At 53.6% G+C, this 23931-nt stretch overlaps 1 protein-coding gene across 1 annotated transcript; it reads right to left on the minus strand.

Annotated features, from left to right (window-relative positions):
* Positions 1-333: 333 nt before the first annotated feature.
* ITGB3 (integrin subunit beta 3) lies at positions 334-22325 on the minus strand. The gene is made up of 15 exons (XM_058820457.1): positions 22172-22325; positions 17232-17317; positions 12953-13145; positions 10839-11091; positions 9973-10135; positions 8725-8886; positions 8474-8569; positions 8219-8308; positions 7718-7852; positions 6652-7081; positions 4273-4495; positions 3895-3995; positions 3656-3775; positions 2478-2644; positions 334-1665 (listed from the first exon to the last, which is right to left on the minus strand). The coding sequence occupies exons 1-15, from the start codon at positions 22227-22229 to the stop codon at positions 1597-1599; spliced, it is 2346 nt and encodes a 781-aa protein (XP_058676440.1). The 5' UTR covers positions 22230-22325; the 3' UTR covers positions 334-1596.
* Positions 22326-23931: the final 1606 nt, after the last annotated feature.

A 23931-nucleotide genomic window follows, 5' to 3' on the forward strand; every position in this document is an offset into this window, starting at 1 on the left:
AAAGAGGATGTTTCATGCTGGGGTTCACTCCTCTTGCATGGGAGTGAAGTGCTGCCAGTACCATAGTCTGCAGTGGACTTTGGCCCACCTTGTGCCCCCCAACTTGTTATTGACCCTAAGGAGGGAACCAGTAACAGAGCAGAGACCCCCATGGGGATCCCACAGCCCTGTTTGCCCTGATTCTACCATCTGTCAACCCATTTAATCTCAAACCAGCTCCCCTAGTTCTGCTGGGGTGTTAGGGACTGCCCTCAGGGCAGAAACCTGGGCACAGGCTGGGGACCACACTGATAATAGTCCGAGTGGTGTTTGTTTTTTTTTTTCCCCCTGGTTTTTGTTTGTTTGTTATCATTTTTATTTTTGTCATGTGAATCACTGGCACTCTGGTGCTGCCCATCCATCCCTGGCCCCCCTCCAGGGCTCAGCCCCAAATCCCACCCAGCACCAACTGCTGCCCCTGCTCCCACACTGCTGGGACAGGCCAGCCAGGGAACAGGGACACAGGGCCACCACCAGCTCAGCCAACACACTGCTGGGGCCGTTGGGGCCAACCCCACAATGGGAGCAAGGTCACTGTTGCTTTTTGGGGCAATTGAGGGGAATTGAGCCATGTGCTCTGGCAGGGCAGGGACCAGGCTGCAGCACTGTTACAGCCCAGCACTGCCCCTGGGACAGCTCTTTGTTTTCCTCCACCGGAACACACAGCCCCAGGCAGCAGGACATAGCCTAAACCCTGCCTGCTCTTCTGGAACCCTGAGCACACACAAGTCCAGGGGTGGTGCAGTTATACAGTCCAAAAAACACAGTAAGGGGAGAGAGGTGTCATGACCCTCCTGCAGCAGCTGCTTGCGCATCCATGTGCACTGTGGCATGGGGACAGCGGAGGCAGGCAGGAGGAGCTCAGCACCATCCCAGGGGCTGAGCCAGGCTGCAGCTGGGACCAGCACAGCTGATGCTACACAGAATTGGCAGGTGAATGCATTGGAGGGAGGGCACTGTTATGCGGAGCACAGCTTTTCACCACCCTGGGTCACAGCAGCACCAGTGACATATGGCTGCAAGAAGAAAGGAGCTGCTGGGCTGCTTGAGCAGTGTCCTGAACCCCCAAAGCCAGTGATGGCTCCTGCCTGCTGGCAGCTGCCCTGTCCCAAAGGAGAAGGTCCCTGTGCCCAGAGGGACCGAGGCCAGCTGAGAAGGGGATTCCAAGTGGGCAGAACTTCACCAGCACACACTGTGGAGGAGAGCACAGCTCAGCATGTGGTTCAAGCAGTTGCTCCTGAAATGCCCAAGGCCTGATGAGCACCAAAGAGTTCACAGACTGACAGAGATCATCCCATTTCTCTGTGTTCAGTGTATGGGGGGCCGGTGGCCTTGTGAGCAACATGCTGAGGTAAGGACCGAGGTTTGCCATGGAAAGCACGTCCCTGCAGTTACAGTGGGGTGACACACAATAGGGGTTGGAGGCAGTCAGAGACTTGTTAAATCACATGCAGTCATTCACACAGGCAGACACAAACAAGCTCTTCTGTAAACTGGGTTCCAGGAGATCCCATGGATCATCAGCTGATCCCATGGCCAGTGCTGGATGTGGCATCCTTACATGTTCCCACGGTATGTAACGTTGGTGAAGGTAGATGTGGCCTCTTTATATAAAGGATTGTGGGTCTGGAGGAGGAAAGAAGATGAAAAAGAGCATAATCACTTTGTGCTTGGCATCAGCATTTGTTCTGTTTAACATCTGGGGTAACTGAGGCACTGTCTCAGCATGGAGTTGTGGATCCCTGTCTTCACCCAAGGCTTTGGATGAGCAGTTTAATGGCTCCCCATAAGGTTTCATGGGGCAGAATAGGGAAAAGCTGCTGTGGAGGAAAGGAAAAGCAGCAGGAGCTCAGGAGGAGAGAGACCTTTTGAAAGGGCCTCCCATCCCATCCCATCCCATCCCATCCCATCCCATCCCATCCCATCCCATCCCACACCATTCCTTCACTTTGTGGGGGGTTAGGAGATGGAGGAGAGGTGGGGGACAGGTATCAGTGCTGTCCCAGCCCCCTCCCTTGTGCTCGGGGTTCCTCATGCTTTCCAGCATCTTGTGGCAGGAGGGACCTCCTGCCTCACTCATGGGATGAAAACACTGCTGTGAGCAGTGAGTAAGGGGGTCATGCTGCTGACAAGTGCTTTGGATATGCTGGAGGGGTGAAAATAACCTAGGACATCTCCTATCACCTGTGCACAGCCCCTGGGACCACAGCAGGCTCAGGGAAGGGGTGTCCTGGCTGGCAGTGTCACCTTGAGTCCTGCCTGGGACACTATCCCAGGCTTTGGAGAGGAATGGGACAAGCTGGCCCTTAAGGACCATGTCATGGGGCAACAGACAGCAGCTGGGCTCCCATGCCAGGAGCACTGGGATCTGGATCCCTCAAGGCAGAGTCTGTGGGGTTTTGGGACTCCTGCCCAGCACACCCAATCCTGCTCCTCACCGTGTCCCACTTGGCCCTGGCCTTCTCCTCCTCGAAATGGGCGAACTCACGGCGGTCATGGATGGTGATGAGGAGCTTCCAAATGAGCAGAGCAGCAAGGCCGATGAGCAGGATGGCACCTGTCACCGAGAGCAGGACCACCAGGACGTCTGGCCCCTTTGGACAGTCTGGAGCAGAGAGGAGGGCAGGGTTGCGGGGAGCTCAGCACCCCCAGGGCAACTTAAAGCAGCTCTGGGGCTACCTGGCCATGTGTACATGGAGCTCCTTTGGTCTCAGGAGGGCATCATCCTCCTCTGCCAGCAAGCAGGAGCCTCTACCCTGAGCACAGCATGCTCTGTGAAGGAGGATCCCATCCATGGGGCATCTGTGCCCAAGCACTCGAGTACCTGTCTGTGGGGTGGGGGTCTGCACCCAAGCCTGGAGCTAGATCAGGTGCATCACAGGTCCCACCTGCAGTGGAGGATGACACCAGAGACCAAGTCCTTGTGCTTGTGAAGTTTGCCCCAAACCACCAGCCCACTGACACCCCCCCCGCCTCTGGCTGTGCGCCAACACTGAATTGGCAAATGAGAGCAGGGAGATCCAGTGTGAGACTCTGCAGCTCCTGCTCCCCCTGCACAGTGCCCTAGGCCATGTGGCCACCCCAGCCTTCGCCCTGCCTCTCCTCTCCCATCTGGCTGTGGGGCTAGGAAGTGTGGACTGTACCCTGCCCATGGCAGACAGCTGCAGTGAGAGCTGGTGGCTGCCTTTCTGGTCCTGCTTCTGAAGGATCTGCAGCCACACAGCCCCAGGCTCAGCTGAGGTCAGTGGAGACCCCAGGGCTGCTGATGGGAGCCTCCTATCTGCTTCCCAAGAAAAATCACCCCCACAAAGTCAAACACAGGATGAGGGTGGTGGGAAGGTTGAACCCCCATCCTTGGTTTCAATGAGGGGATGAAATAACTTAGGAAATGTGATACCTGAGAGGCAGGAAATCATGGCCTGCTGGCACGGAGCAGGGGACAAAGAAGTTCTTTAATCCCTCTCAGCCCCCAACCGTGGTGCCCCATGAGCCTGGCTGGAGTGGGAGGTACAAAGGGAATGCAACATCCACCCCTCCCCGCCCCCAGTCAGCACAGAAACCCAGCACAGTACATTCTGCCTAAGTCCCCAGCCTAAGCATGGCAGCGGGGTCTTACCAGGCTCCTCGATGACATAGAGGATGGACTTGCCACTGGAGTCCTCATAGTACTGGAACCTCATCACACAGTCATTCTCATCCTTATAGGTGCAGTTCACAGCATCCTTGCCCCTGTCACCTGCCAGAGGGAGATGCTCAGAGTCCCCATGCTGAGAGGTGCATACAACAGGGAAAGCATGAGGCATATGCAGCCCCTGGGTTTCCACATATTAGGACAGGGGTTGGGTCTCCTCTTACTGAGTTCCTGCACCGTCTCAATCTCGTCACGGCACATGCGGCTGCAGGACTGCTGCTCCGCCAGCTTTCCCCGCTCAAACTTCTTGCATTCCACACAATCCCTGTGGAAGAGGAGGGAGGTGCCATGAGCTTTTCCAGGCTCTCCTGAGGCAACTGTCACACCTTTCAGTTTCAGGTTGTGGAAATCACAGCAGTCCCAACCCTACTGGGCTGCAGATAGTGAGAGCTCCTGCCACCAGTGCTGCCAGCTCCATGATGGGATATGACCCTTCTCAGCTCTCTGCCAGCTCCCCTGCATTCCACTGAATATGACCTATCCCAGCTGTCTGCCAGTCCACACTGAGGTATGACCTGTCTCAGTCCTCTGCCCTTTCTCACTTTTTGATGGTGCAGGCGTCTGGGCAGGTGGGGCACTTCTCGCAGGTGTCTCCGTAGGAGCCGGGCTGGGTGCACTCGCAGCGGCCGCACACGCAGGAGCCGTGGCCGCTGCACACCAGCCCATTGCTGGACATGCAGGTGTCGGTGCGCGTGGTGCAGTTGCAGTAGTCTCCTGTCCAGTCTGAGTTGCACACACAGTCCCCACAGCTGCACTGCCCATGGCCTGGGGACAACCAAAAGGCATCAGAACTTTAAGTATCTCCACAAAGCCTGTCAGCAATTCCCCATATGGATGCCTATGACCCAGAGGTGCAACTCATCCTCTGTGGGCACTGCAAGGCAGACCAGCCACCTGGGACAACTCCTTTGCACTGTCCTTGGGATGGGACAGTGCAAGGTGTGAGAAGCTCACACCAAACCCAGACCTTCACCATGTGCCCAACACTCCTCTTATCCCACCCAAGCAAGAACAAACTCCCACATTTCAGGCTGAGCTGTCCCAGCTCCAGCAGCAGCAACTGGAGATGCTCTGTCAGATCTGTCTCTGAGCAAGTCAAGTTCTTTCTGTGGCTTTGCATTTCAGATTGAATCAGGACATCTGGTCAAAGCCCCCAAGTCTGACTCCTTTCTCAGGCCTGGACCAGACAGGGAAAGCTGACTGCTGGGAAAAGCCCAACACACGTTCACTGAGACTGGTTTAGTCAGACAGACAGACAGGCATGCTCAAATCCTGCCAAACCCTGGAGCTATTTGGATTGTGGTTTATTTCAGCTCAAAGACCAGACACAGCAAGTGGTGGAAACCCTGTGGACCTGCAGGCGCTGACCTGTCCTGAGCCCTGAGCACAGTGGGAGGGACACGTTGGGAATGCTGCTCCCGGCAGGGGATCGGCTGGGCACTGTCCCAGCCATGCCCTTGGAGGCACCGGCATGTGAAATAAATGTATAACCCCATTAATGAGGAACTAGGGGTGAGTCACAGGAAAATAGTGCCACGCTGGGTGACAAGGCATGGAAACAGATGGGTAGGCTGGGGAGAAGTGGCTCAACAGGATCAGAGAGTTCAGGTTAATTAACAGCCCACCCTGGCCAGGAGCAGCTCTTCATCATTGCCCTTCATCCACCCTAGGGACCTGCAGCCCCTGTTCAAACAGGAACAGGCTCCTTGAGGACACTGACTACTCAGGGTGGGGGAAACCCAGCGTTTCCACCTCATTTATCAGCAGGCTGTTAAGATAAAGGATCAGTCTGAGCAGCACAGAGGCAGTGTGAGCCATGAAGTTGGCCTGAGGGGCAGGTGGGATCTCAAAAACTCAATTTGGGGACATCAAGGAACAAGAATCGAGTGTCATCTGGCCCCAGGTTTCACCTCATCCAGGCTGGACTCCAGGAGTGGAATCAGCTTTGGCCACTGATGTTCTCCTGGGTATTTTTGGGATTTCAGCAGGGAAGTGGCATCTTTTTCTGGCACTCTGTTAGTAGCCACCTATCCTGGGCTTACAGAGGGAGGCTAGGGTTAGGAATGGGAGTGGCTACCCCTCTCCCATTCCCCCCTTAAGTCAGTTTTGGGGTGCTCTGCTCCTGAAGACAATGTGCCACAGTTTCATGCCTCATTCCTATGCACTGTCATCTCTCTCACATCCCTTAAATATATGAGATGAGCAGAGCACTGCAATTCACTCAGACATTCAGTGTTTACTGGAGATGTGGGTGGAAGGAACCTTAAATGAAGGTTCCTGGTGGGTAAGAGGCCCTGGCATATCAGGACATTTGGAACTGCTGTTGGGATGGGGTTTCTGCGAGAGGGCTTCTTCCCTGGGAGAAGAACCAGAGAACCCAAGGACCTGGTCCTCTCTTTCCAACTGAGAGCAGCTGGACTGGAGAGGGGAAGTCTGGGAGCATGTGGCAGAGATGAATATTAAGGAGGGGAGATGTTGTAAGGCCAGCAAGGAAGGAGGATTTACTTCCCCCACTTTTGCCAATATGAAGTCTCCCAGAACTGGGTGGATGATAAAACCCACCTCTCCCCACCCATCCCCCTCCACCCTAGGGTTTCCTCCTGCAGAGCAGCACTTCTGATGTGTTTGAGCTGTATGGTTCAAGCAAGGTGCCTGCTCTGTACACCCCAGAGCTGCTTCGCTTGGTCCCCACCAGGCCTCCTTTTTAACCTTCTAGCCCATCCCCACTCCCAGCTCTCAGGCACAGGAGGTGATATCAGTGGCCAGAAAGGTAATAATTCCCCTTGCAGGGCTGGTGCAGGGAGATTCATGGATGAACAAGTCAGAGGTGGGGACAACTCACAGGACAAGCCCCAAAATGACTGGCGTCCCCCTTGCCCAGGATCTCAGGCAGCCTAAACAGCCCCAAGCCCAGCACTCACCCGAGCACATCTGGCCCTTGAAGCGAACACAGGAGAAGTCGTCGCACTCGCAGTACTTGCCCGTCACCTTCCCGAAGTCGCTGCTGTGGCACACGCACTGCCCGCAGATGCACTCGCCGCGCTGGCTGCACAGGGGCTGGCCCGGCCGGGGGCTGCAGTTGTCCTGCTGGGAGGGGTTGTACTCCTCCTCCGAGCACTCGCAGTGCGAGCCTAGGCGCCCGGCGTTGCAGCGGCACACGCCGCACTCCAGAGTGCCATTGCCGTGGCTGCACGATGGGCTGCTGCTCTCGGCGTGGCTCTCACAGGAGCACTCGCAGTCGAAGTTCACCACCACCATCAGGCTGTCCTTGAAGCCCACAGGTTTGATGGTGAAGGATTTCTGCTGCTCCTGGGGGCAGCCCCGCACTTTGGCCTCGATGCTGAAGCTCACCTGGAGGGCAAAGGCGTGTCTGGATGTCAGTACCTGCTCCAGTCCATGCCCCAGCTTAAGGAGCTCAGAAATGGGAGCCACCAGGTCTCTTTGGGCTCATCAAAGTTTATCAAAGCTGTCCCAGCACAATGTGGGCTAGATAATGTGCTTGCCACAGCAACCAGGAAAATTTTAGGTTCAATATTAAGAAAAATTTCTTCACTGAGAGGTTTGTCAGGCTCTGGCACCGGCTGCCCAGGGAAGAAGTAGAATCACTGTCCCTGGAAGTGTTCAAAAACCTGTAGATATGGTGCTCAGGGACATGGTTTAGTGGTGGACCTGTCAGAGATCAGTTAGTGGTTGGACTTGATGGTCTTAGAGGGCTTTTCCAACCCAAATGATTCCATGTTTCCATGCCCTGTGGGCAGCAGCCCAGGCTGAGCTAGAGAGATCACAGAATTTGCACCCAGCAGATTCAAAAAAGCATTCTCCTCCTTGCACCCACCCTGCTGGACCGCTCTCTCTCTCTAGTGCTGAGATTCCAGGGTCCGTGTCACCTGGGAGGTCGTGGGATGGTGCTGGTGCAGAGCAACAGATGACCTGGCAGTGCTGCTACATAGAGGGGAGAAAAGCCAAGCCCATGAGGGGGATCCTCACCGTGTCCCCGATCTTGAGCCCCATGCAGGACTTGAGCCCAGGGATGACCTCGTTGTTGAGGCAGGTGGCATTGAAGGTCAGGGACAGCTCTTCAGGGAGGTCACGCACCTCCAGCTCCACTTTGGAGCGGATTTTCTAGGGAAGGAGAGAGGACTGATAAAGACACAGTACAGGCGGGGCAGGGCTTAGCCCTGGTGGCGTCCTCCCCTGCCCCCAGCACCACTGTGATGCTCCCATGCACATGGGAAAGGAGCCAAGTGCCCCAAGTCTTTCTCAAGTCTCAGCTGTGTCATTCTCTATGGGGAAAAGTTTTCAAGACAGGAAAGGACAGGCAGTGAACATAGTGATCTCCCACCCTCGAGGTGCCTGCACACATGGGTGGAGGCAGATGCTCACAGCTGTTCCAAGGAGGATGCTTGGGACTGGGGGAGCTGACAAATCTGTGGGTTGTTGGCAGTGGGAAGCAGTGGCTGTTGTGGGGCCATCACACTGCACACTCACCCCATAGGAGTCCACTATGAGCTGCAGGACATTGCTGGAGTCTCTGGACAAGGTGCCCACGGTTGTGCCTGGGATCAGTTCGCTGTAGTTCTGTAGGAGTATCAAAAACAAGGTCTGTTTGTTATGGGTAAATGTGCCATGGCTGGGTGAAATCCTGTCCAGAAACATGCGAGCTTTGATAGGACAGACCACCAAGCCATGTCCAGCCACCCATGGCCCACCAGACCCCCAGGAGGGTGGCTTTGCAGCTGGTACCTGGTAGAGGCCAACAACTGTATCTGTCACAGCAAAGATCAAGTTGATGTTCTTCTGTGAGAGTTTCTCAGTCATCAGGCCCAGAGAGGGATAGTCCTGGGGAAGAGGAGAGCTATAGCCTAGGAACATGTACACCCTCCCACCTTGGTCCCCATCATGCTCTCCAACCATGGCTGAAACACCTTTCCCATCCCATGGGGACCCAACAGGTGCTCTGGGCTCCACAACCCCATGCCTGGGTCAGGCTTTACCAGTGTAGTGGTGGCAGAGTAGAAATTATCCTTGTCGATGTGGCACTGGGCATCATTGGGCTGCACGATGCCAGCCAGCCGCCCGTCCAGTGCGATGTGGGTCTTCGCGTCCGTGGTGAAGACGAGCAGATGGGAAGCATCATTCCTCCAGCCAATTTTTTCCTGCAGTAAAAGGCAGCTCCCAGTTGTGTGTCAGCACATGCTGAGGGCAGCCCCATGTGCCAACACACCACAGCTGCCTTTGTGCCAGGGGGTGACGGCTTGGCTGTAGAAGCCAACCTCTGCACAGGAAACCAGGGCAATTGCTCTCGCAGGGAAGTGCTGGGGGAATGTGGAGTCTGGAAGGGGGGCGTGGGCTGCTTGTAGGTGAAAGATGAGTTTAATTGGTTAGAGTGTTAATCACCATGGTTAATGACTCAGGGATGCAAGATCTCCAGCAAAACCAAGGTGAAGGCACAGGAAGTGTTGTCCTTTCTGGACTGGTCACTGCAGGGCTGACAGGGGATTGTTCTCGAGCACCTGCTCTGCTCCTCTCCCCTACCATGATCTCATGAGAGTCCTCCTCTTCCCTTGACTATTGGGCTGGAAATGTCTCACTTCAATGTTCACCTTCTCCAGAAATCAGTTATACAACTGTTGCAGTGTGTTGCAATTTCCTGTTTTAGACTTCCCAGTCCCTTCCCAGGTGTGGCAATATCTCTCTTCCCCTTCCCCCTTGCCCCCTGCTGGGCTGTCAATCAGTCTTAACATTCCAGCAAGGCCATCCTGTGGTTGGTCAGGTTCAAAGGATGCAATTCAGGCCTGGGGTCATTGGCCTGTCTATGTGTCCCTCGTTCCCTGAGACCCTCCTCCTCCCACCTGGTTGGTGCTCACCTGTCCCTTCCCCTCCCCCTGTCCCTGGGCTTAAATTCAGCCAGGACCATGTGCTCAGGATTCTGTTGGAGCTGTTACTAAGATTCAGATATCTGTGACCATGGAATAAAACTCTGGATTAAACCCTCCAACAGAATCCATCTCCTTTTCCTCCCCACCTTAGCCTGAAGCCCTTCCACCTGAGGTAAACTGAGTTTCTACAAGCCTGGGTTTGTTTCAGCACCCAGCTGCAACATCCAGCCAGCCAAAGGTGTCTTACAACAACTCAACAAGGCTTATGATCATGTCTGGGAAGGATTGATTGGTCCCTGCCAACCCGCCTGGCCCAGCCTGGTGACCCTGTCCTGACGCCATCCAGGCCTTCCTGCCCCTTACATCGCACACGGTGGCCTGGATGATGGCATCGAAGCCGCCCTCAGGGGCATCGCGGTTCCGGGAGACACTCTGCTTCCGCACCTCCTCGTTGAAGCGAGTCACCTCATCCGTGAGCGACAGGACGTGTTTGTACCCAAACATGGGCAGGCAGGTTTCCCCGATCCTGTAGGAGGAGAGCGCTCAGGGCACAGGGCTCATAGGGCTCTTCCAGCTCCCATCCCTGCCCTACAGCCATCCCACATCCCATGGTCTTGCCCAGGATGTGCTGGAGGGACCCAATGCTCCCCAGCCTCACCTGAGGCTGGTGAAGGACCTTTTAAATAAAATTAATGTTGTAGGGATGCTGGGCTCAGGTCAGCTCCCAGCCTCAGTCCTGCTGGGAGTTTTAGGAGTCATTTTCTTCCAGCCTCAACATTTCTTTTGAAAACATGATGCAAATTTTTTCTCTCAAGAGCTTTCTCTTGATAATGATATTTCTAATTTAGACCTGTTCCTCCTCCCTGTGCCAGCAGAACACAGATTACACTGAGGTTTAAACACTGTCCAGAATCAGGCACCCACTTTCTCCACTCCCCTCTTTTCCTCCCAGGCTCAACGTCACTTCTCTGCCTACCCCCCTCCTAGTAACACAGAGGAACAGGGAATGGGGATGAATTCAGTTCCTAATACGTCTACCATTCCTTCTTCCTCACACTCTTTCCCTTTTCCAGCCTGTTGTCCTTCCCTTGGGAGACAACCTTTCAAGAACCTCTCAAACACAGGTCCTTTCTATGAGTTCTTCACCAACTCATGTGGATTTCCAGCCACATTGTAGTGGTGTCCCATCAACTTCTGGCCCTTACAGGACTCCCTCAACCTGGACTTACTCATAGCAAGGGTTCTTGATGGCTTCTGGAGGAGATATGTACATGTAGGGGGAAATGGGTTTGTCCACAAAGGCCCCGAAGCCGATGCGTAGGTTGCTGGTGAGCTTACGCATCTCACTGGCCAGTTTTGTGCCCAGGTTCTGGATGTTCCTCAGATCGTCCTTCATTGAGTTAGACAGGTCCATGAGGTAGTAGATGTCCACAGGGTAATCTTCCACTTGACGCACTTGGACATGAAAGACCTGGGAGTCATCTGCAAAGTGACAGGGCAGTGGAGTGAGACCTCGTCTCCTGGCAGGGGCAGGGGGGCTGACCACAGGATTAGGGGGGAGGGATCAGCAGGAACCCAAGGGGATGGTTAAAGCTTTTAGGAGGAGAACATTACCCTTAGACAGAAGGGCAAAGCCCTTAATCAGGTGCTTGCATAGAAGATGCGCTGTGTACCCCCTGGAAGTGTCCAAGGCCAGGTTGGATTGAACTTGGAGCAACCTGGGATAGTGGAAAGTGTCCCTGCCCATGGCAGGAAGTGGAACAGCATCGTCTTCAAGGTTCCTTCCAATCCCAAAACCGTTCTGGAATTCTATGGCAGATGGGGGTTATGTCTCCTGTTCTCCTAAACTCTCAGTACTGGGACATGAGCAGATCTTCCTGTCCAGGGTTGACCTCTCAAGATATCCTACAGGAACAGCTGGATGGAGCGAGGGAAACCCCCAGAGTGTGGGCAGCAGGTCTTAAAGGGATCACAAGGCAGGCTGCAAGACTTCTTCGGACTTCTCTGAGCTTCCAAGGACTCTGATCATTTTCTGCTCCCTCCCCCATCCCCATTCCTTTCCTCTCCTCTTGGCTCTCCCAGCCCCTTCTGAGAAAATTTTGGTGAAATGTTTTCCATTGAAACAAAAACCTTGTTAGAAAGAACCTTCTGGGAAACATCCCAGTTTTGATGACTTTTGCACATATTAAAAAAAAAAAGCTGAAAACACTTAGGGTTGACTTTTTCTTTCTCCCTTTTTAAGAGACACAGGTCCTTCCTTCTGATTTTTGAAAGGGTTTCTTTGAAACATAACCCAGGGCACAGCTGCAGCCTTGTCAGAACACCTCACATGTTGAGAAGAAAAGGCCTTAACCGAGCTTAAATTATTATTGTTTTCCCATTTCTGTCTAAATCTGCATGCCATGTTCTTTCAGGATGAAGAAAGTTTCAAAATTTATGACAGCCCGAAAAGCTCCATCCCCTCTCCAGCTGTGCTGGGAGCCAGGGGTCCCATTTTTGTGCTTAGAAAGCAGCTGTTTGTCCTCATTGAGCTGAAACCATGAGGATTCTGAGCTTGTGGAACATGAGCTGTGACCTGTCCTGCTTGTATCCTTTGTGATTTGGTATTGGTTCATGAGTCAAGGCAGATGACTTATGCCAAACCTTCTTGGTTCGGCAGAGATGGTATCAAGCTGGGGGTCTCTCCTCTTTATTCCAAGGAACAGGGATTTACAGCACTCAGAGCAGCATACTCACCTTCCTCCTGACAACAACCTCTAGAACCAGAGAACAAGGGCCACTTAGAAGCTCCATGTCCTGATTGTGTGGGGATTCCTCTGCCTGCTGTCCTTCCAATGGGGCAGGACTCCAGGGATGTGCACAGAGGCCATGTGCCCTATAGTTTTGTCTCCTGCCTGGCATCCTTGAAACTCCTGGATGCTGGCAAAGGACCAGAGCAGTTAACTGGCTCCAGCCTGCCTGGCTGAGCAGAGCAGAGCCTGGGATATTACAGGGATCTGGTGGCAGCTCCGTGGCTTGTTAGATGTGAGCTGACTTCCACTCAGGCATTCTGACCACAGCAGCAGTGCCTCAGGTCTGAACAGCTTTATGAAATACCCCATTGTTTAAGTCACATCCTATCCTGCCCCTCAAATACCTCAGGACTGAGGCAAGAGAACAAACACAGCTATCAGAGAGCTCAGCTGCCCACCAGAGATGTTCTGGAGGATTCTGTGCTGCTGGCATCCTGGCCTTGGCCCTGAAGGACATGAGACCACCCTGGCCAGTGAGGCAGAGCGATGGCTCGCTCAGTGCCTGAGCCCTTTGGGTTATTCCCTTCCTACAGCAGTCTGGGGGCTCTTACCTGGCCGCAGGTTCAGCTGTATCCTCTGGGGGCTCATCTGGGTGGTGGCAGAGCCCCCCGAGCCCTTGTTGCTGAGGGGCCGGGCCTCCAGGATGGTGACGCTGCTGCTGGGGAACTCGATGTGCTCCTGCCTGCAGCCGTGGTGCAGGAGGTTGGCGTGCAGGTCACAGCGAGGGCTCGACTGTGCCCAGACCTGTGGGGCAGGGACACATCAGGAGCCTCCCAGGACAATGCTGGGAGAAGGAGAAAGGCCCCCACCTTTTCCCTGGAGAACTCCTGCTTTGTCACACCTAACTCCAGAAAGCATCAAAGGCTTCTTGGGGCACATGGTCTCTTGCCTGAGAAAGGCAGCAGACAGATGGGATTTGGGATCAGCAACTCCTGCAGGAGCAGCTCCTGCAGGAGCCCATCAGCCCTTGCCAAGGAATGATGGATAACACAGCCCTGCCAACCTCCTCCTGACTCCTAGCAGCTGGAGCCTTAGGTCTGGGTTTTGGCAAAGCTTAAAGGAAATCCTGTCTCTCTGGGATGGCTAGAGGAGGGTGTGGCAGGATGTGAACACGGCAAGCTGGGTAGAGGTAGTGTGGGACTTTTAAAATTATTTATTACTTTGAAAAAAGACAAATCACCTTTCCCCCCATTTCTCCAACAGGGGCCCTTAGAAATCCTGCCATGAGCAAGAAGTGTATCCACTGTGGGTGAGCTCATTGCACAGAGCAGTGCTCAGTTCCTGTCTGGAAGTAGATCAGACTTATCTCCAGCTCTCCAGCTTCCTAATGGATGGAGCTGACTGGGGAAGGGAGCACCAAAAAAGGGGAGAAAGAGTCCAAAGGCACTGGGGCTGTGGGAGAAGCCTTGAAGAGCCTGTCAGGAGTAGGAAGCACAAAGTGTGGAGTCATGGTGAGCTCCAGCCTTGTCCCTCCTTTCCTAGAAAGCTTCTGGTTTCTTGTCCTTATCACAGAACATTCAGGAGGGTTCCTACTCCTTTGGTTGCTTATGAAGACAAATATAGGAAGGATTTCTCTCCCAGCCCAACACTGCTGTGATCTGCTGCCCCATGCTCCTGCTCAGGGAGCACCCACCCTCCCCTCCAAAGGGATTCTTTATCTCCCTCCCTCAGCCCAAATCTTTCTGTATTAGAGTCTTCCAGCAGAGGATCACCACAGCCTCTTCCTGCAGCAAAGGGAGGTGGCACAAGTCCTGGTGGGGCTTGTTCAGTGCCCTCCCTGCTCCTGGAATGCTAGAATCCACTGCTGAGCTTTCTAGTGCTAGAGAAGCTCCCATGCAGGATATCAACTGCCCTGAACTGGGTTCAGGCTGGTTGAACCCAGGGATGAATTTGTATGTTTTATGCAAACGAGTAGGAAAACACAAATGGTGTCAGGAGGCCCTGGCTGGCTCACAGCCCTCTGGAAACTGTGGCCAAGCAATAGCCAAAAAATACATCAGCAGGCGTGTTCCTACCCTGGGCAGTGTGCTGGCAGAGAGGAGGACGAGTCATCCCTGCAAATCAGCTCCCTCACACCCAGCCAGCCATAAGCTTACTCCACAGGGCTCCCTGCTGTGGGAAGGGGAGGCTGGTTCACCCCAGATCCCATCAATCATCATGTACATTCCTGTCCCAGTCAGGGAAATCACTGGAAAAATATGTGGGCGAAAATCATGCTGGGCAGGTGGGTTTTAACCATGGTGCTCAGAGATACCTGGGGATCGTAGGGAGCTCCCAGGAGCTCAGAGGTCTCATGGCACCTTATGGGATTAGCAGCATCAATCCTGCTGTGAGATTTCCATGGAGAAACTGTTTAACCCCAGGGCTGCATCCTTCCCCTTTCTTTGGAGTCCTAAATATAGTGATTGACTGAAGACTTACAGGAGCCTCCCCAACAACAAAAACTACCACAAAAGTGGGACATTTGGCTACAAGGCCCTGGCAGCCCCCAGTCTGTTTTTGACCCTGGGCTCTGCCACTTTGCTGACGCAAAACCTGGGGCAACCTAGTTAGGAGTGACCTGGAGGCAGCCCAAGCTTGCTGGTGACAAACTCACAGCACAGGGATTTCATCCATGAGAAACCCATTCGCTGTCAGCACAGCCCTGATGGCACCAGCTCCCTACAGGGAGGTGTGTGCACCCTCCCCATCCCAGCCATCCCAGAGATGCTCACCAGCTCTCCCTGCCCTGTCCCACTGCAGAGCAGACATCTGCTCACACTCCCTTCAGAATGGGAAACCTGATTATTTTATCCCAATCACTGCCTCCAGAGCTGATTAGGGAGGGCAGGGGCAGGCAGGGCTCTGGCAGAGCCAGTTCCATCCCTGAGCTCCCAGGGCGGAAGCCTGTGGGGATTTGCATATTCCCCAGGGCATCTCTGTTTTCATCTCAGACACAACCACATGCAGCATCAGCTTCTCTGCAGGACAGCTCTTGGAAGGGCTCAGAGCACAGACATCCCCACAAATTAAGCTAAAGCCTTCCAGCAGCTTTTCTGAAATCCAAATCTGGTCCAGTCTAGCCTCCAAGAGACCCAGAGTGGGTGACATTTTGGGTGGGTGAGACCTGAAGGATCTGCCACAACAATCTCCAGAGGGATTTTAGAGATTTGTCTCAGTGTTACGGCTTGGCTGGCTTTTTCCAAAAAAGCAGATGAGAACATCTATTTGTTGGTAAGAGTGGTCAAGGTTTCTGAAAAATAAATAAAACTCAAGTCTGCTCTGCATCAATGCTCGGCGGGGTCAGTGATCACAAGAAACCACAATGAAATGCTTCTCCAATCCAAAACCAGGACGGAGCAGCAGTAAATCACCACCACAGGCTCCTTGGGAAGGCAGTGTGAGTGGAAAAGGGCTGTAGTGGGAGCAGAAGGAGCACGAATATGGGCACTGTCCCTTTAAAAACGGGGGGGTGCAGTATCAGAACCCTCCCCCACCCTAGGGAAATTAAACAAACCCACAGAAAAAACCCTCATTTGCTAAATTAAGACAACGTGGTCCAGATGTTGGAGGCAGAGCTGATGAGCACAGAGCACAGCCCAGCTCTCCGGGGGCTGGGTCTAGCAGCAGGATGGCTCCCTCACTCTTGCCCGGCAGCACATCTCAGAGCAGCACTGGAAATATTTCCTTTTTTGGAAACCTTTGCTGTTCTGGAGGAAAAAACCCCATCACGGCTCCCTCTGCACCGTCAAGCCACCAGTGCAGCCCAGGATCAGCGGCTGGGAAGGAAGAGCCCGGCCCATTCCCCTCGGAGGGGGGATGGAGAGGGAAGCCAGGCCCCTTATCAAGCTGCATGTTTCAGCCACTCCTTGCGGGAGATAAGATGGGCACAAACATCTTTATTCACACCACACCCGAGGATCAGATCTGATGGGCACAGCAAGCCAGAGGCCTCCCCTCTGGATGTGCATTGATCCCAAAGCATCAGACAATTGCTGGCATGATCCAGCAGCCCCAGGTCCTTTCCAAGTCCCAGCGGGCATTATGGGCACAGCTGCAGCTGATAGAAGTGGGTCTTCAAGGATAGAGAAGGAGAAAGCAAGGAAAGCCTTTAAGGTTTCATCACCTCTCCCCATCCTCATCACCTCCCTTGGCTCTGCCCTGGGGCTTCTCTCCCATCCCCTTGGGAAACTCCCTCCTCTTACCCAATGCATTAACCCCCAGGGCAGCATTTTTGGAGGGCAACGTGGCAGATCTGCTTGGCTCTCACCTACCCAAACAGGATGATTTGAGAGCCACAGCTCAGCACTCCCATCCACTTCAGCTTAGTAACCAAAAACAGGTACCTTGTCTTCTTCCTTTATTTCTAATGAAAAAGGTTTTAAAACCCAGCCTTTAACTTCTGATGAGTATTTTAAGTTCCTCCTTGCAAGCCGTCCAGGCCCCCTTCCTGTTTCACCCCTTCCAGGAATTAGGCTCCTTCAGTCAGTGCTTTACAACAGGTTTCCAAGAAGCAAACCAAAAGTAAACCAAGTTTTAAAATGTACATTATTTGAAAGATAAAGTGAATTCCTAGTGGAAACACCAACATTTCCCAGCCAGCTCAATGCAGCTCCCACCAACACACCCAAAGAAGGGGCATATTTTTGGAGCAGGGCAGAAAGTGGTGCCCACTGAGCAAGTGCCTTGAGCTGAGGTTCTGAGCCAGGTGCCACCAAGGGATCTGTTTAGATACAGTGGGAACAGATGGAGACTGAGCTTGTGGCTGTAACCTACACTTATCCCAAAGGTTCCTCCCTTCCTTTAGATCCCCTGCCCTTCTCCGGGCCCTGCTCAGCCCCCAGCTCTTACCTCAGCAGAGCACCAGGCACAGAGGGGGCTGACAGCCAGGCACTGCTTGCAGGAGTTCACCCCACGGGTGGTGCAGATGTTGCCCCCTGAAACAGCAAAACAGAGCAATTACAGCCCACAGAACCCAAACTCACACGTGTGCTCAGCCACCAGCTTCTGAGCAGCCAGAGCCCCACCAGGGCCCTTCTCTATCCCTTTTCCCACCTGCAAACCCTGGATGTTGTCTCTTTGCTCTCTCTGGCCTGGTATGAGCTAGGCTTCATCTTGCCCACGGCTGAGCATCATTCCCTACCTGCCAGCTCCTCAACAGGTCCTCTCACCCCTGCAGCATCACATGGGTGTTGGAGTGAAGCCCCCTGGCAGGGAGTTAATGCATCCTTGCAGACACTCCTGCAGATGCTTTGGGGCAGCAGGAGTGGAAAGGATGAATTTCCAAGGGTACACAGTGACACCCATAGCCCTGCCAGGGATTGTCTGCCTCTTCCCATCACCTTAATCCAGGGTGTTGTTGACATCTTGAGCAGACACTAAACTCAGTGGCTGATTTTGGCTCGGCTTCAAATCCAGGGAAAGGAGGGGAGTGAAAGGGCACAAGTCCAGAAATGTGCTGGTGGTGGTTGGCACCAATGTCCCAGGAAAGCCCGGGCTCTGTCAATGGCTGTGGGGACTCTGGGAGATACCTGCTGCTACCAGTCCTGAAGGTCAGAGGCTGGTGAGCCTTTGGGGGAGAATCAAAGGCCACAAAATGCCTGTGGAGCCTAGGGGCAGGAGGAGCTCCTCTGACACAGACCAGAGTGGGAGGCCCTGTGGTTCCTGCTGCCAACGGCCGGTGTGACAAGTGGCTGGGACAGTGCAGCCTGGTGTCACCCTTGGCTCCTCCTCTCTCAGGCACAAGCATCTTGGCAGCTTTAGGATTCCCTGGGCAGAGAAAACTGCAGCCAAGTACCCACTTGGCTGGGACACGCTGCAGCCTGGGGAGCCTGGGGGATGCTGGCGGGGAGCAGTGGGCACCAGGGCCTCCCCTCTGCCCCGTGTGCCCCCATGGTTGCCCAGGGCTGTCTGAGCAGTGTCCCACAACCACAGGAAATGGAACACAAAGCAGAAAGAGGAAATGGTGAAAAACAACATCATCAGATCTTTGAGCAGAACCACAACCACAGCACCGTGCACTCCTGGCATGTAGCCAGGGAGTGTACACACGTGTTCGCACCTGTGTGTGTATTTGAGGGTGGTGTCCCAGGCTGTGCCTGTCCCAGGGGGCAGCAGCTGCTTGGGGATGTGCCCCAGAGCGTCCCCATCACACCTCTGACACCTGCAGTTCCCATTTGTCCCAGACTAAACCAAAGGCTGAGCCCAAGTGCCTTGCTTAGCACCAGTTTTGGGGCAGCACCCACGGCCAGAGCTCTCATCATACCCTGAAATACTTGGCTCCATGTGGGGATGGGACAGATTTTAAATGTAACATTGCCCAGAAGAGTGACAAGTTAGTCTCCAGTGCTTCCTGCACCTCAGCAAGGTGCCAGCAGCAGCACTGATCCTTGGGTGGACAGGGCTAGGAAGAGGGAAGGCAAAGGGCTCTCTGAAACCAACGACACCACCACCTCCTGCAGCTCCTGCCGTGTCCATGTGAAATCCCTCCTGCCCTGCCAAGGGCCGGTGGCTGCAGCCAGAGCACGTGCCATGGATTTGTGCTGTGCTGTGGAGCTGGGAGCCAGCTCAGCCCTCAGGGAAGCAGGGAGGCACTGCCCAGACAGCCCTGGCAGCTCCAGGTGCTCTGGACTAAATGCTCAGAGCTGCCAACCCCGGGGCCACTTGCCCGAACACAGAAACAGCTTCCAAATCTGCAGGGGAGCCCTGGTGCTTTTATATGGAAGCCCTTCATTCAGGGACGGGGAGAGGTGCCAAGGACCCACATGCCACAAGCCAGGGGTGCCCCTGCTTTCCACTCCCACATCCCTCATGCAGTGGCCATGTCCAGCTGCTGGCTTATAACTGTGGTTGTTCAGCTCTGCTCAGGCAGTGACAGCACTGAGTGCCACCAGCAACACTCCTGGTCCAGGCTCCTGTTCAATGCCAGGGTGGGTTTTGTCCCCTCATGGTGGGTTTTATCTGGTTTAGTCACTTGGCCCTGCCCCAGCACCCACCTTGCTGGGGAAGGGCAGAGCTGACAAGGCCTCCATGAGGGCTCTGGGACATGAAACTCATCAATCCAAATCCTTCCTCAAACAGGTTTTCCCTGTGACTTGACCCAGTTCCTCAGCCACTCCCTGCCTCAGTTTCCCCTGTGCAGTGTTAACCCTGGTCTCAATGAGACCAGGTTCCACTAAACTCCATGTGGAGGATTCCAGGGTTATGTCTGCTGGCAGAGCCCCAGGGTGCCTCCTGAGGCTAAGGAGCCCCAGGACTCTCTGAGCTCAGCTGCTCCTCACCATTTGGTACAAATTACCTCCTGCCTGTGTGCAGGCCCTGGACCCTGATGGTTTCCTTTCCTCTCATTCTGCTGCCATCCCAAAGCCCAGGGGTCCTTTATCTGGTGTCCCCTCTCTTTGCTGGGGATGTAAATCGTGCCTTCTGGTGGATTTTGGAATGAGGGCCACAGACCTAGGCAGAGCACTGCCATTGCTGGGGAGCTGCACATGGGATCAGGTGGAGCTACAGCTGGGAGGTCCCTGTGGGAGGGATGCTGCCATTCCCAAGGCTGCCCTGGGGTCTCATGTCACATCATGCCACCGTGCATTGCTGGTGGCTTTGCCTGGAGGGTCTCTGGAGGTCTGGATCTGCTCCCAGACACACACAGCCCTGTGGTCCCTATGATGTCCACCACTCCATGACCAAGACACTTTGCTGGGGATGGAGAACCCTTCCCTTCCTTGGAACAAATCTCCAGCACTGTACAGGGCCATTCTTGGCTGCATTTCCATGGGGCTGGATGGAGCAGGGCGTGGGCAGTTATGACCATCCAAACATGAGGCTGGTCCTGCTGTGAGCAGGCAACTGCACACCCCCACCATGGGGAAATGTTCCTTTTTTGGCATTCCCAGCACTGGTTGCATGGCTGGATGCAGGGATGCAGTGTTGGAAGAGTTTTGTGGGAGCAGGGACCTTGTGAGGATGTGGGAACAAAAGCACAGATGGGCGGAAGTGGAGGATGTGGAGGAGGTGAAGGATGTGAAAGATGGGGAGGATGCTGCAGCTGGAGTCCTTCCCAAACTCGGACACTACCTGGGATGGTGTAGACCTGTGAGCAGGTCTACACCATCCCAGTACAGCCTACACTAACAAATTCTGTGGTTTTTAGTGACTTTTTTTTTTCTATCTTTGGAGCTTTTCTCCCTAGCCATAAAAGCTAATAAACCCAAGTACAAAACCTGCATTTTTAAATTATGATAGCAGCTGCTCTCACACAATGAGCTGATCCTAAAGACTCCAGTTTATGAAAAAAACCTGGAAATACAAGGAAATGGGAGATAAACTGCTCATGATGATGAGAACCACCCACCTGGGGCTGGGCAGAGCTGTGGTCCTGAGAGATAAAAGCAGGGAATCCCAGACTGGTTTGGACTGGAAGTGACCTTAAAGCCCATCCAGTTCCACCCCTGCCAAGAGCAGGAACACCTTCCACTAGACCAGGTCGCTCCAAGCCCCATCCAGCCTGGGACTGAATTTAGGGAATTCAAGGAAATTCCCAGACGTTCCATGTCTCTGAAACACCCCAGACGTCTGTGGCTCAGCGTCACCCTGTCCTGACTGGAGAAAATTACTCAGTCCCAGTCTGCAACCAGAGTAACCTCCAAGTGGTGCAGGAGCAGCCACGCTTTGTTTTCCCCCTTTGCCAAACTGAGCAAGAATGAGCACAGAGAAAAGCTGATAAAGACATTTGAGGAAACTTGATAAAGGTACAAACCACATCCTCTCCAGCCTTTCCCTTGACTACGTGATAAGGACATGGGCTTTCTTGGCAGATCCCCACCCTACCATTCTGGGGGTGTTTCTTCTTTCAAGCCTCTCCCTTCCTGCCAGCGTCTTCCTGGGAATGGGATGCCCCAAACCGAGCACAGGCACCAGAGATATGTGCACAGCCCCAAATTGCAGCTCTATGAACTCTAACTCTTGCAGGGGTTATCCCATGTCCTGGACTAATGACAGCTCCATCCGGCAGCAGATCAGAGCCTCAGGCTGTTCCTGGGAATTCACTAAAGTCTGGAACTCTTTAGACAGAACAATGTTGTCCCAAACCCCAAGTCTGGCTGTGAAAACAATGTGACCAATTTATAAATCACCATACTGCCGTTTCTAGATTTCCCTTGAGGCCTAGTTGCTAGGAACACACCTGGGGAGGAGATAATGCTTTTCCAGGCTTTTTTGTACTTCTGACATTGTAAAACTTTTTAAAAATACAAACTACATTTATCCTGAGATCATATGATGCCAGAAATCAGATTTCTTAAAGAAAAGCATAAAAAAACCACAAGAAAAATAACATAGGACAGCAATGTTGACCTAAATGCCCCCCGCCCCCCCCGCCCTTAAAATGTACTGACACAGGAAGGAATTACCTGATGTGATTTCTCCAAGGGAATTTTCTGTTTATAAAGGACGAAGCCCAAGTCACACCCCAGTCCTTGCATTACAAACTAGTAACCAGAGCCAAACACAGAGTAGGTAGATCCAGTAAGATCTACTACATCCAGTAAGAATAACCCACAAAAGTATGTACGCCTTGACTCTGTAACATCCCTGAGAAGTTCCCAGCCCCGACCCAGACGAAGCCCAACCGGCCTGAGCGGCGCTTCCTATGCGGGAATGCGCTGCAGCTCAGGCTGCCGGCTCCTTTTCCCGTGAAATCACAGACCCTGGGAATGCAGAAAGTCCTGGGATTTGTAGAAGCAACAGGCAACATCTTCACTAAACGGTTATAAACAGCGACAGAGTGAACCTACCCCAGGTGCCGGCAGCGCAGAGCAGGAGGATGCCGAGGCTCACGGAGCGCGGATCCATCTCTGAGCCCCGGGCTGGGGGCTCTGCTCGGAGCGGCCCCTCAGGAACGATGGGCAGCGCTCGGGAGTCGCTGGAGGCTTTCAGCGGCTGAGGCGATGAATCACAGGGCTGGGAGAGTGACACACATGGCCGGAGGAAACTGCAGCCTCGTCACTTCGGAGTCCGGAGTGTCCCCGCCCGCTCTGCCGCCACCTCCTGATGAGGTTTTCACTCTCTCGGCTTAAACAAGGACCTCATAAACCTTGGCAGCGAGTCCTCCCTCGGCGCTGCTGACCTGCAGCCTCGGGGCTCGTAACAGGCTCTTTCCCATAGGCTCTTCCGCCTGGCTTTAATTCCTTGCAAAACCTTGCTCGCTCCTTCCTTTTATTAACTCTTGAAAGGCAGCTGGTTTTAAACCCCGTCTGAGCTGCTGGAGTTCAAGGATTTAAGGAGAAATAGAGCAAATACACACTGCTATGGAAGTGTGGGTTCTCAGCTCCCTCACCAGAGAGGGAATATCCCTGCTAAAGCAGAGCTGGAACTGAGGGAGACCCAGCCAGGAAGCACAGCTGATGGAACCAGTTTGGATACAAACCTGGACATCTCAAAGCGAGGGAAGCTCAGCCTGGGGTCACATAATTTGGACCTGATTTTCTTCTCGCTTGTACTGTTTTTCCTTTTTGTGTCCTCAGGAATTGATCCTGTGCTGAACAAATCCCGGGATTGGGATCTGCATAGGGACTGCACCCACTGAAACATAAGAACTGCCTTTGGGTGTCTCTCAAAGGTGTTTTATAAACCTCTTGTTCCCCTGCAATACCAGAGTCGTAGTCAGAGCTGGGGAAACTGAGGCACTTAGAATACACATTGGGAGCAAAAGAGAGAGAGGGGCTGGAGTAATTTCCCTGGGATGCTCTCTCCCACTGGGTGACAGGGGTTGGGGACAATAATGACACAGCCCTGGGTCAAGACAACCCAGCACACAGAAATACCGAGCTGTGGAATACACGTTTTTGTGAGTGCCAAGAGCTGCAGCGACATCCTGGAGATTCTGGAGGCTACAGATGCACAGAGCTGTACAAGAGCCACAGCCTTGTGCTGGGAGATGGGATAACAGCGCTTGTCCCCAGACCTGGCAGCTGTCCACAAGAGGTAACAGTTTTTGTGAAAATGAGGTAGAATACAGACTCTTCCTCAGGACCTAGGGACTTTCCTTGGCTTTAAAAGAAGTTTTGGCTCCTCTTTGCTTCTCCACACTGCCCCACCAATCTTGAGGATCCTGCTGTCCTCCTCTGTGGGGATCATTGTCCACCTGGGATCCAACTCCCTTCCTAGGGCTTGTAAATGAAGATTTGGCAAGGGGCACTAGGAGAAGCCTATCAACCCTCCTGCAGTATCAAACAGGGCTGTGCCTTGGCTGAGACGTCAATACAAACCCTAAACCTGTTTTTGGGCATCTCTAGTCTTGCCCTGCTTCAGATCCTGGAGCCATATCTCACTGCAGACCCCATTAGCCAGTTTTAGGGCATCCAAATTCCTTATTTTCCTGCTTGGACATGCTGCCTATATGGCCTTTCCTATCATGTGGGTCTTTCTGCCCACACGGTTGCCTGTCCCCATGTGCTGCGCTGCGTCATCCTGTGACTGTGTCTGAGTGTTTAATGGAAAGGAAGATTAGTCTTAACTGTCTAGAGAGGACTATGACATCCTGTTTGGCTCTGCA

The sequence above is a fragment of the Ammospiza caudacuta genome, chromosome 27 (genome assembly GCF_027887145.1).
Source record: "Ammospiza caudacuta isolate bAmmCau1 chromosome 27, bAmmCau1.pri, whole genome shotgun sequence".
NCBI classification, from domain to species: domain Eukaryota; kingdom Metazoa; phylum Chordata; class Aves; order Passeriformes; family Passerellidae; genus Ammospiza; species Ammospiza caudacuta.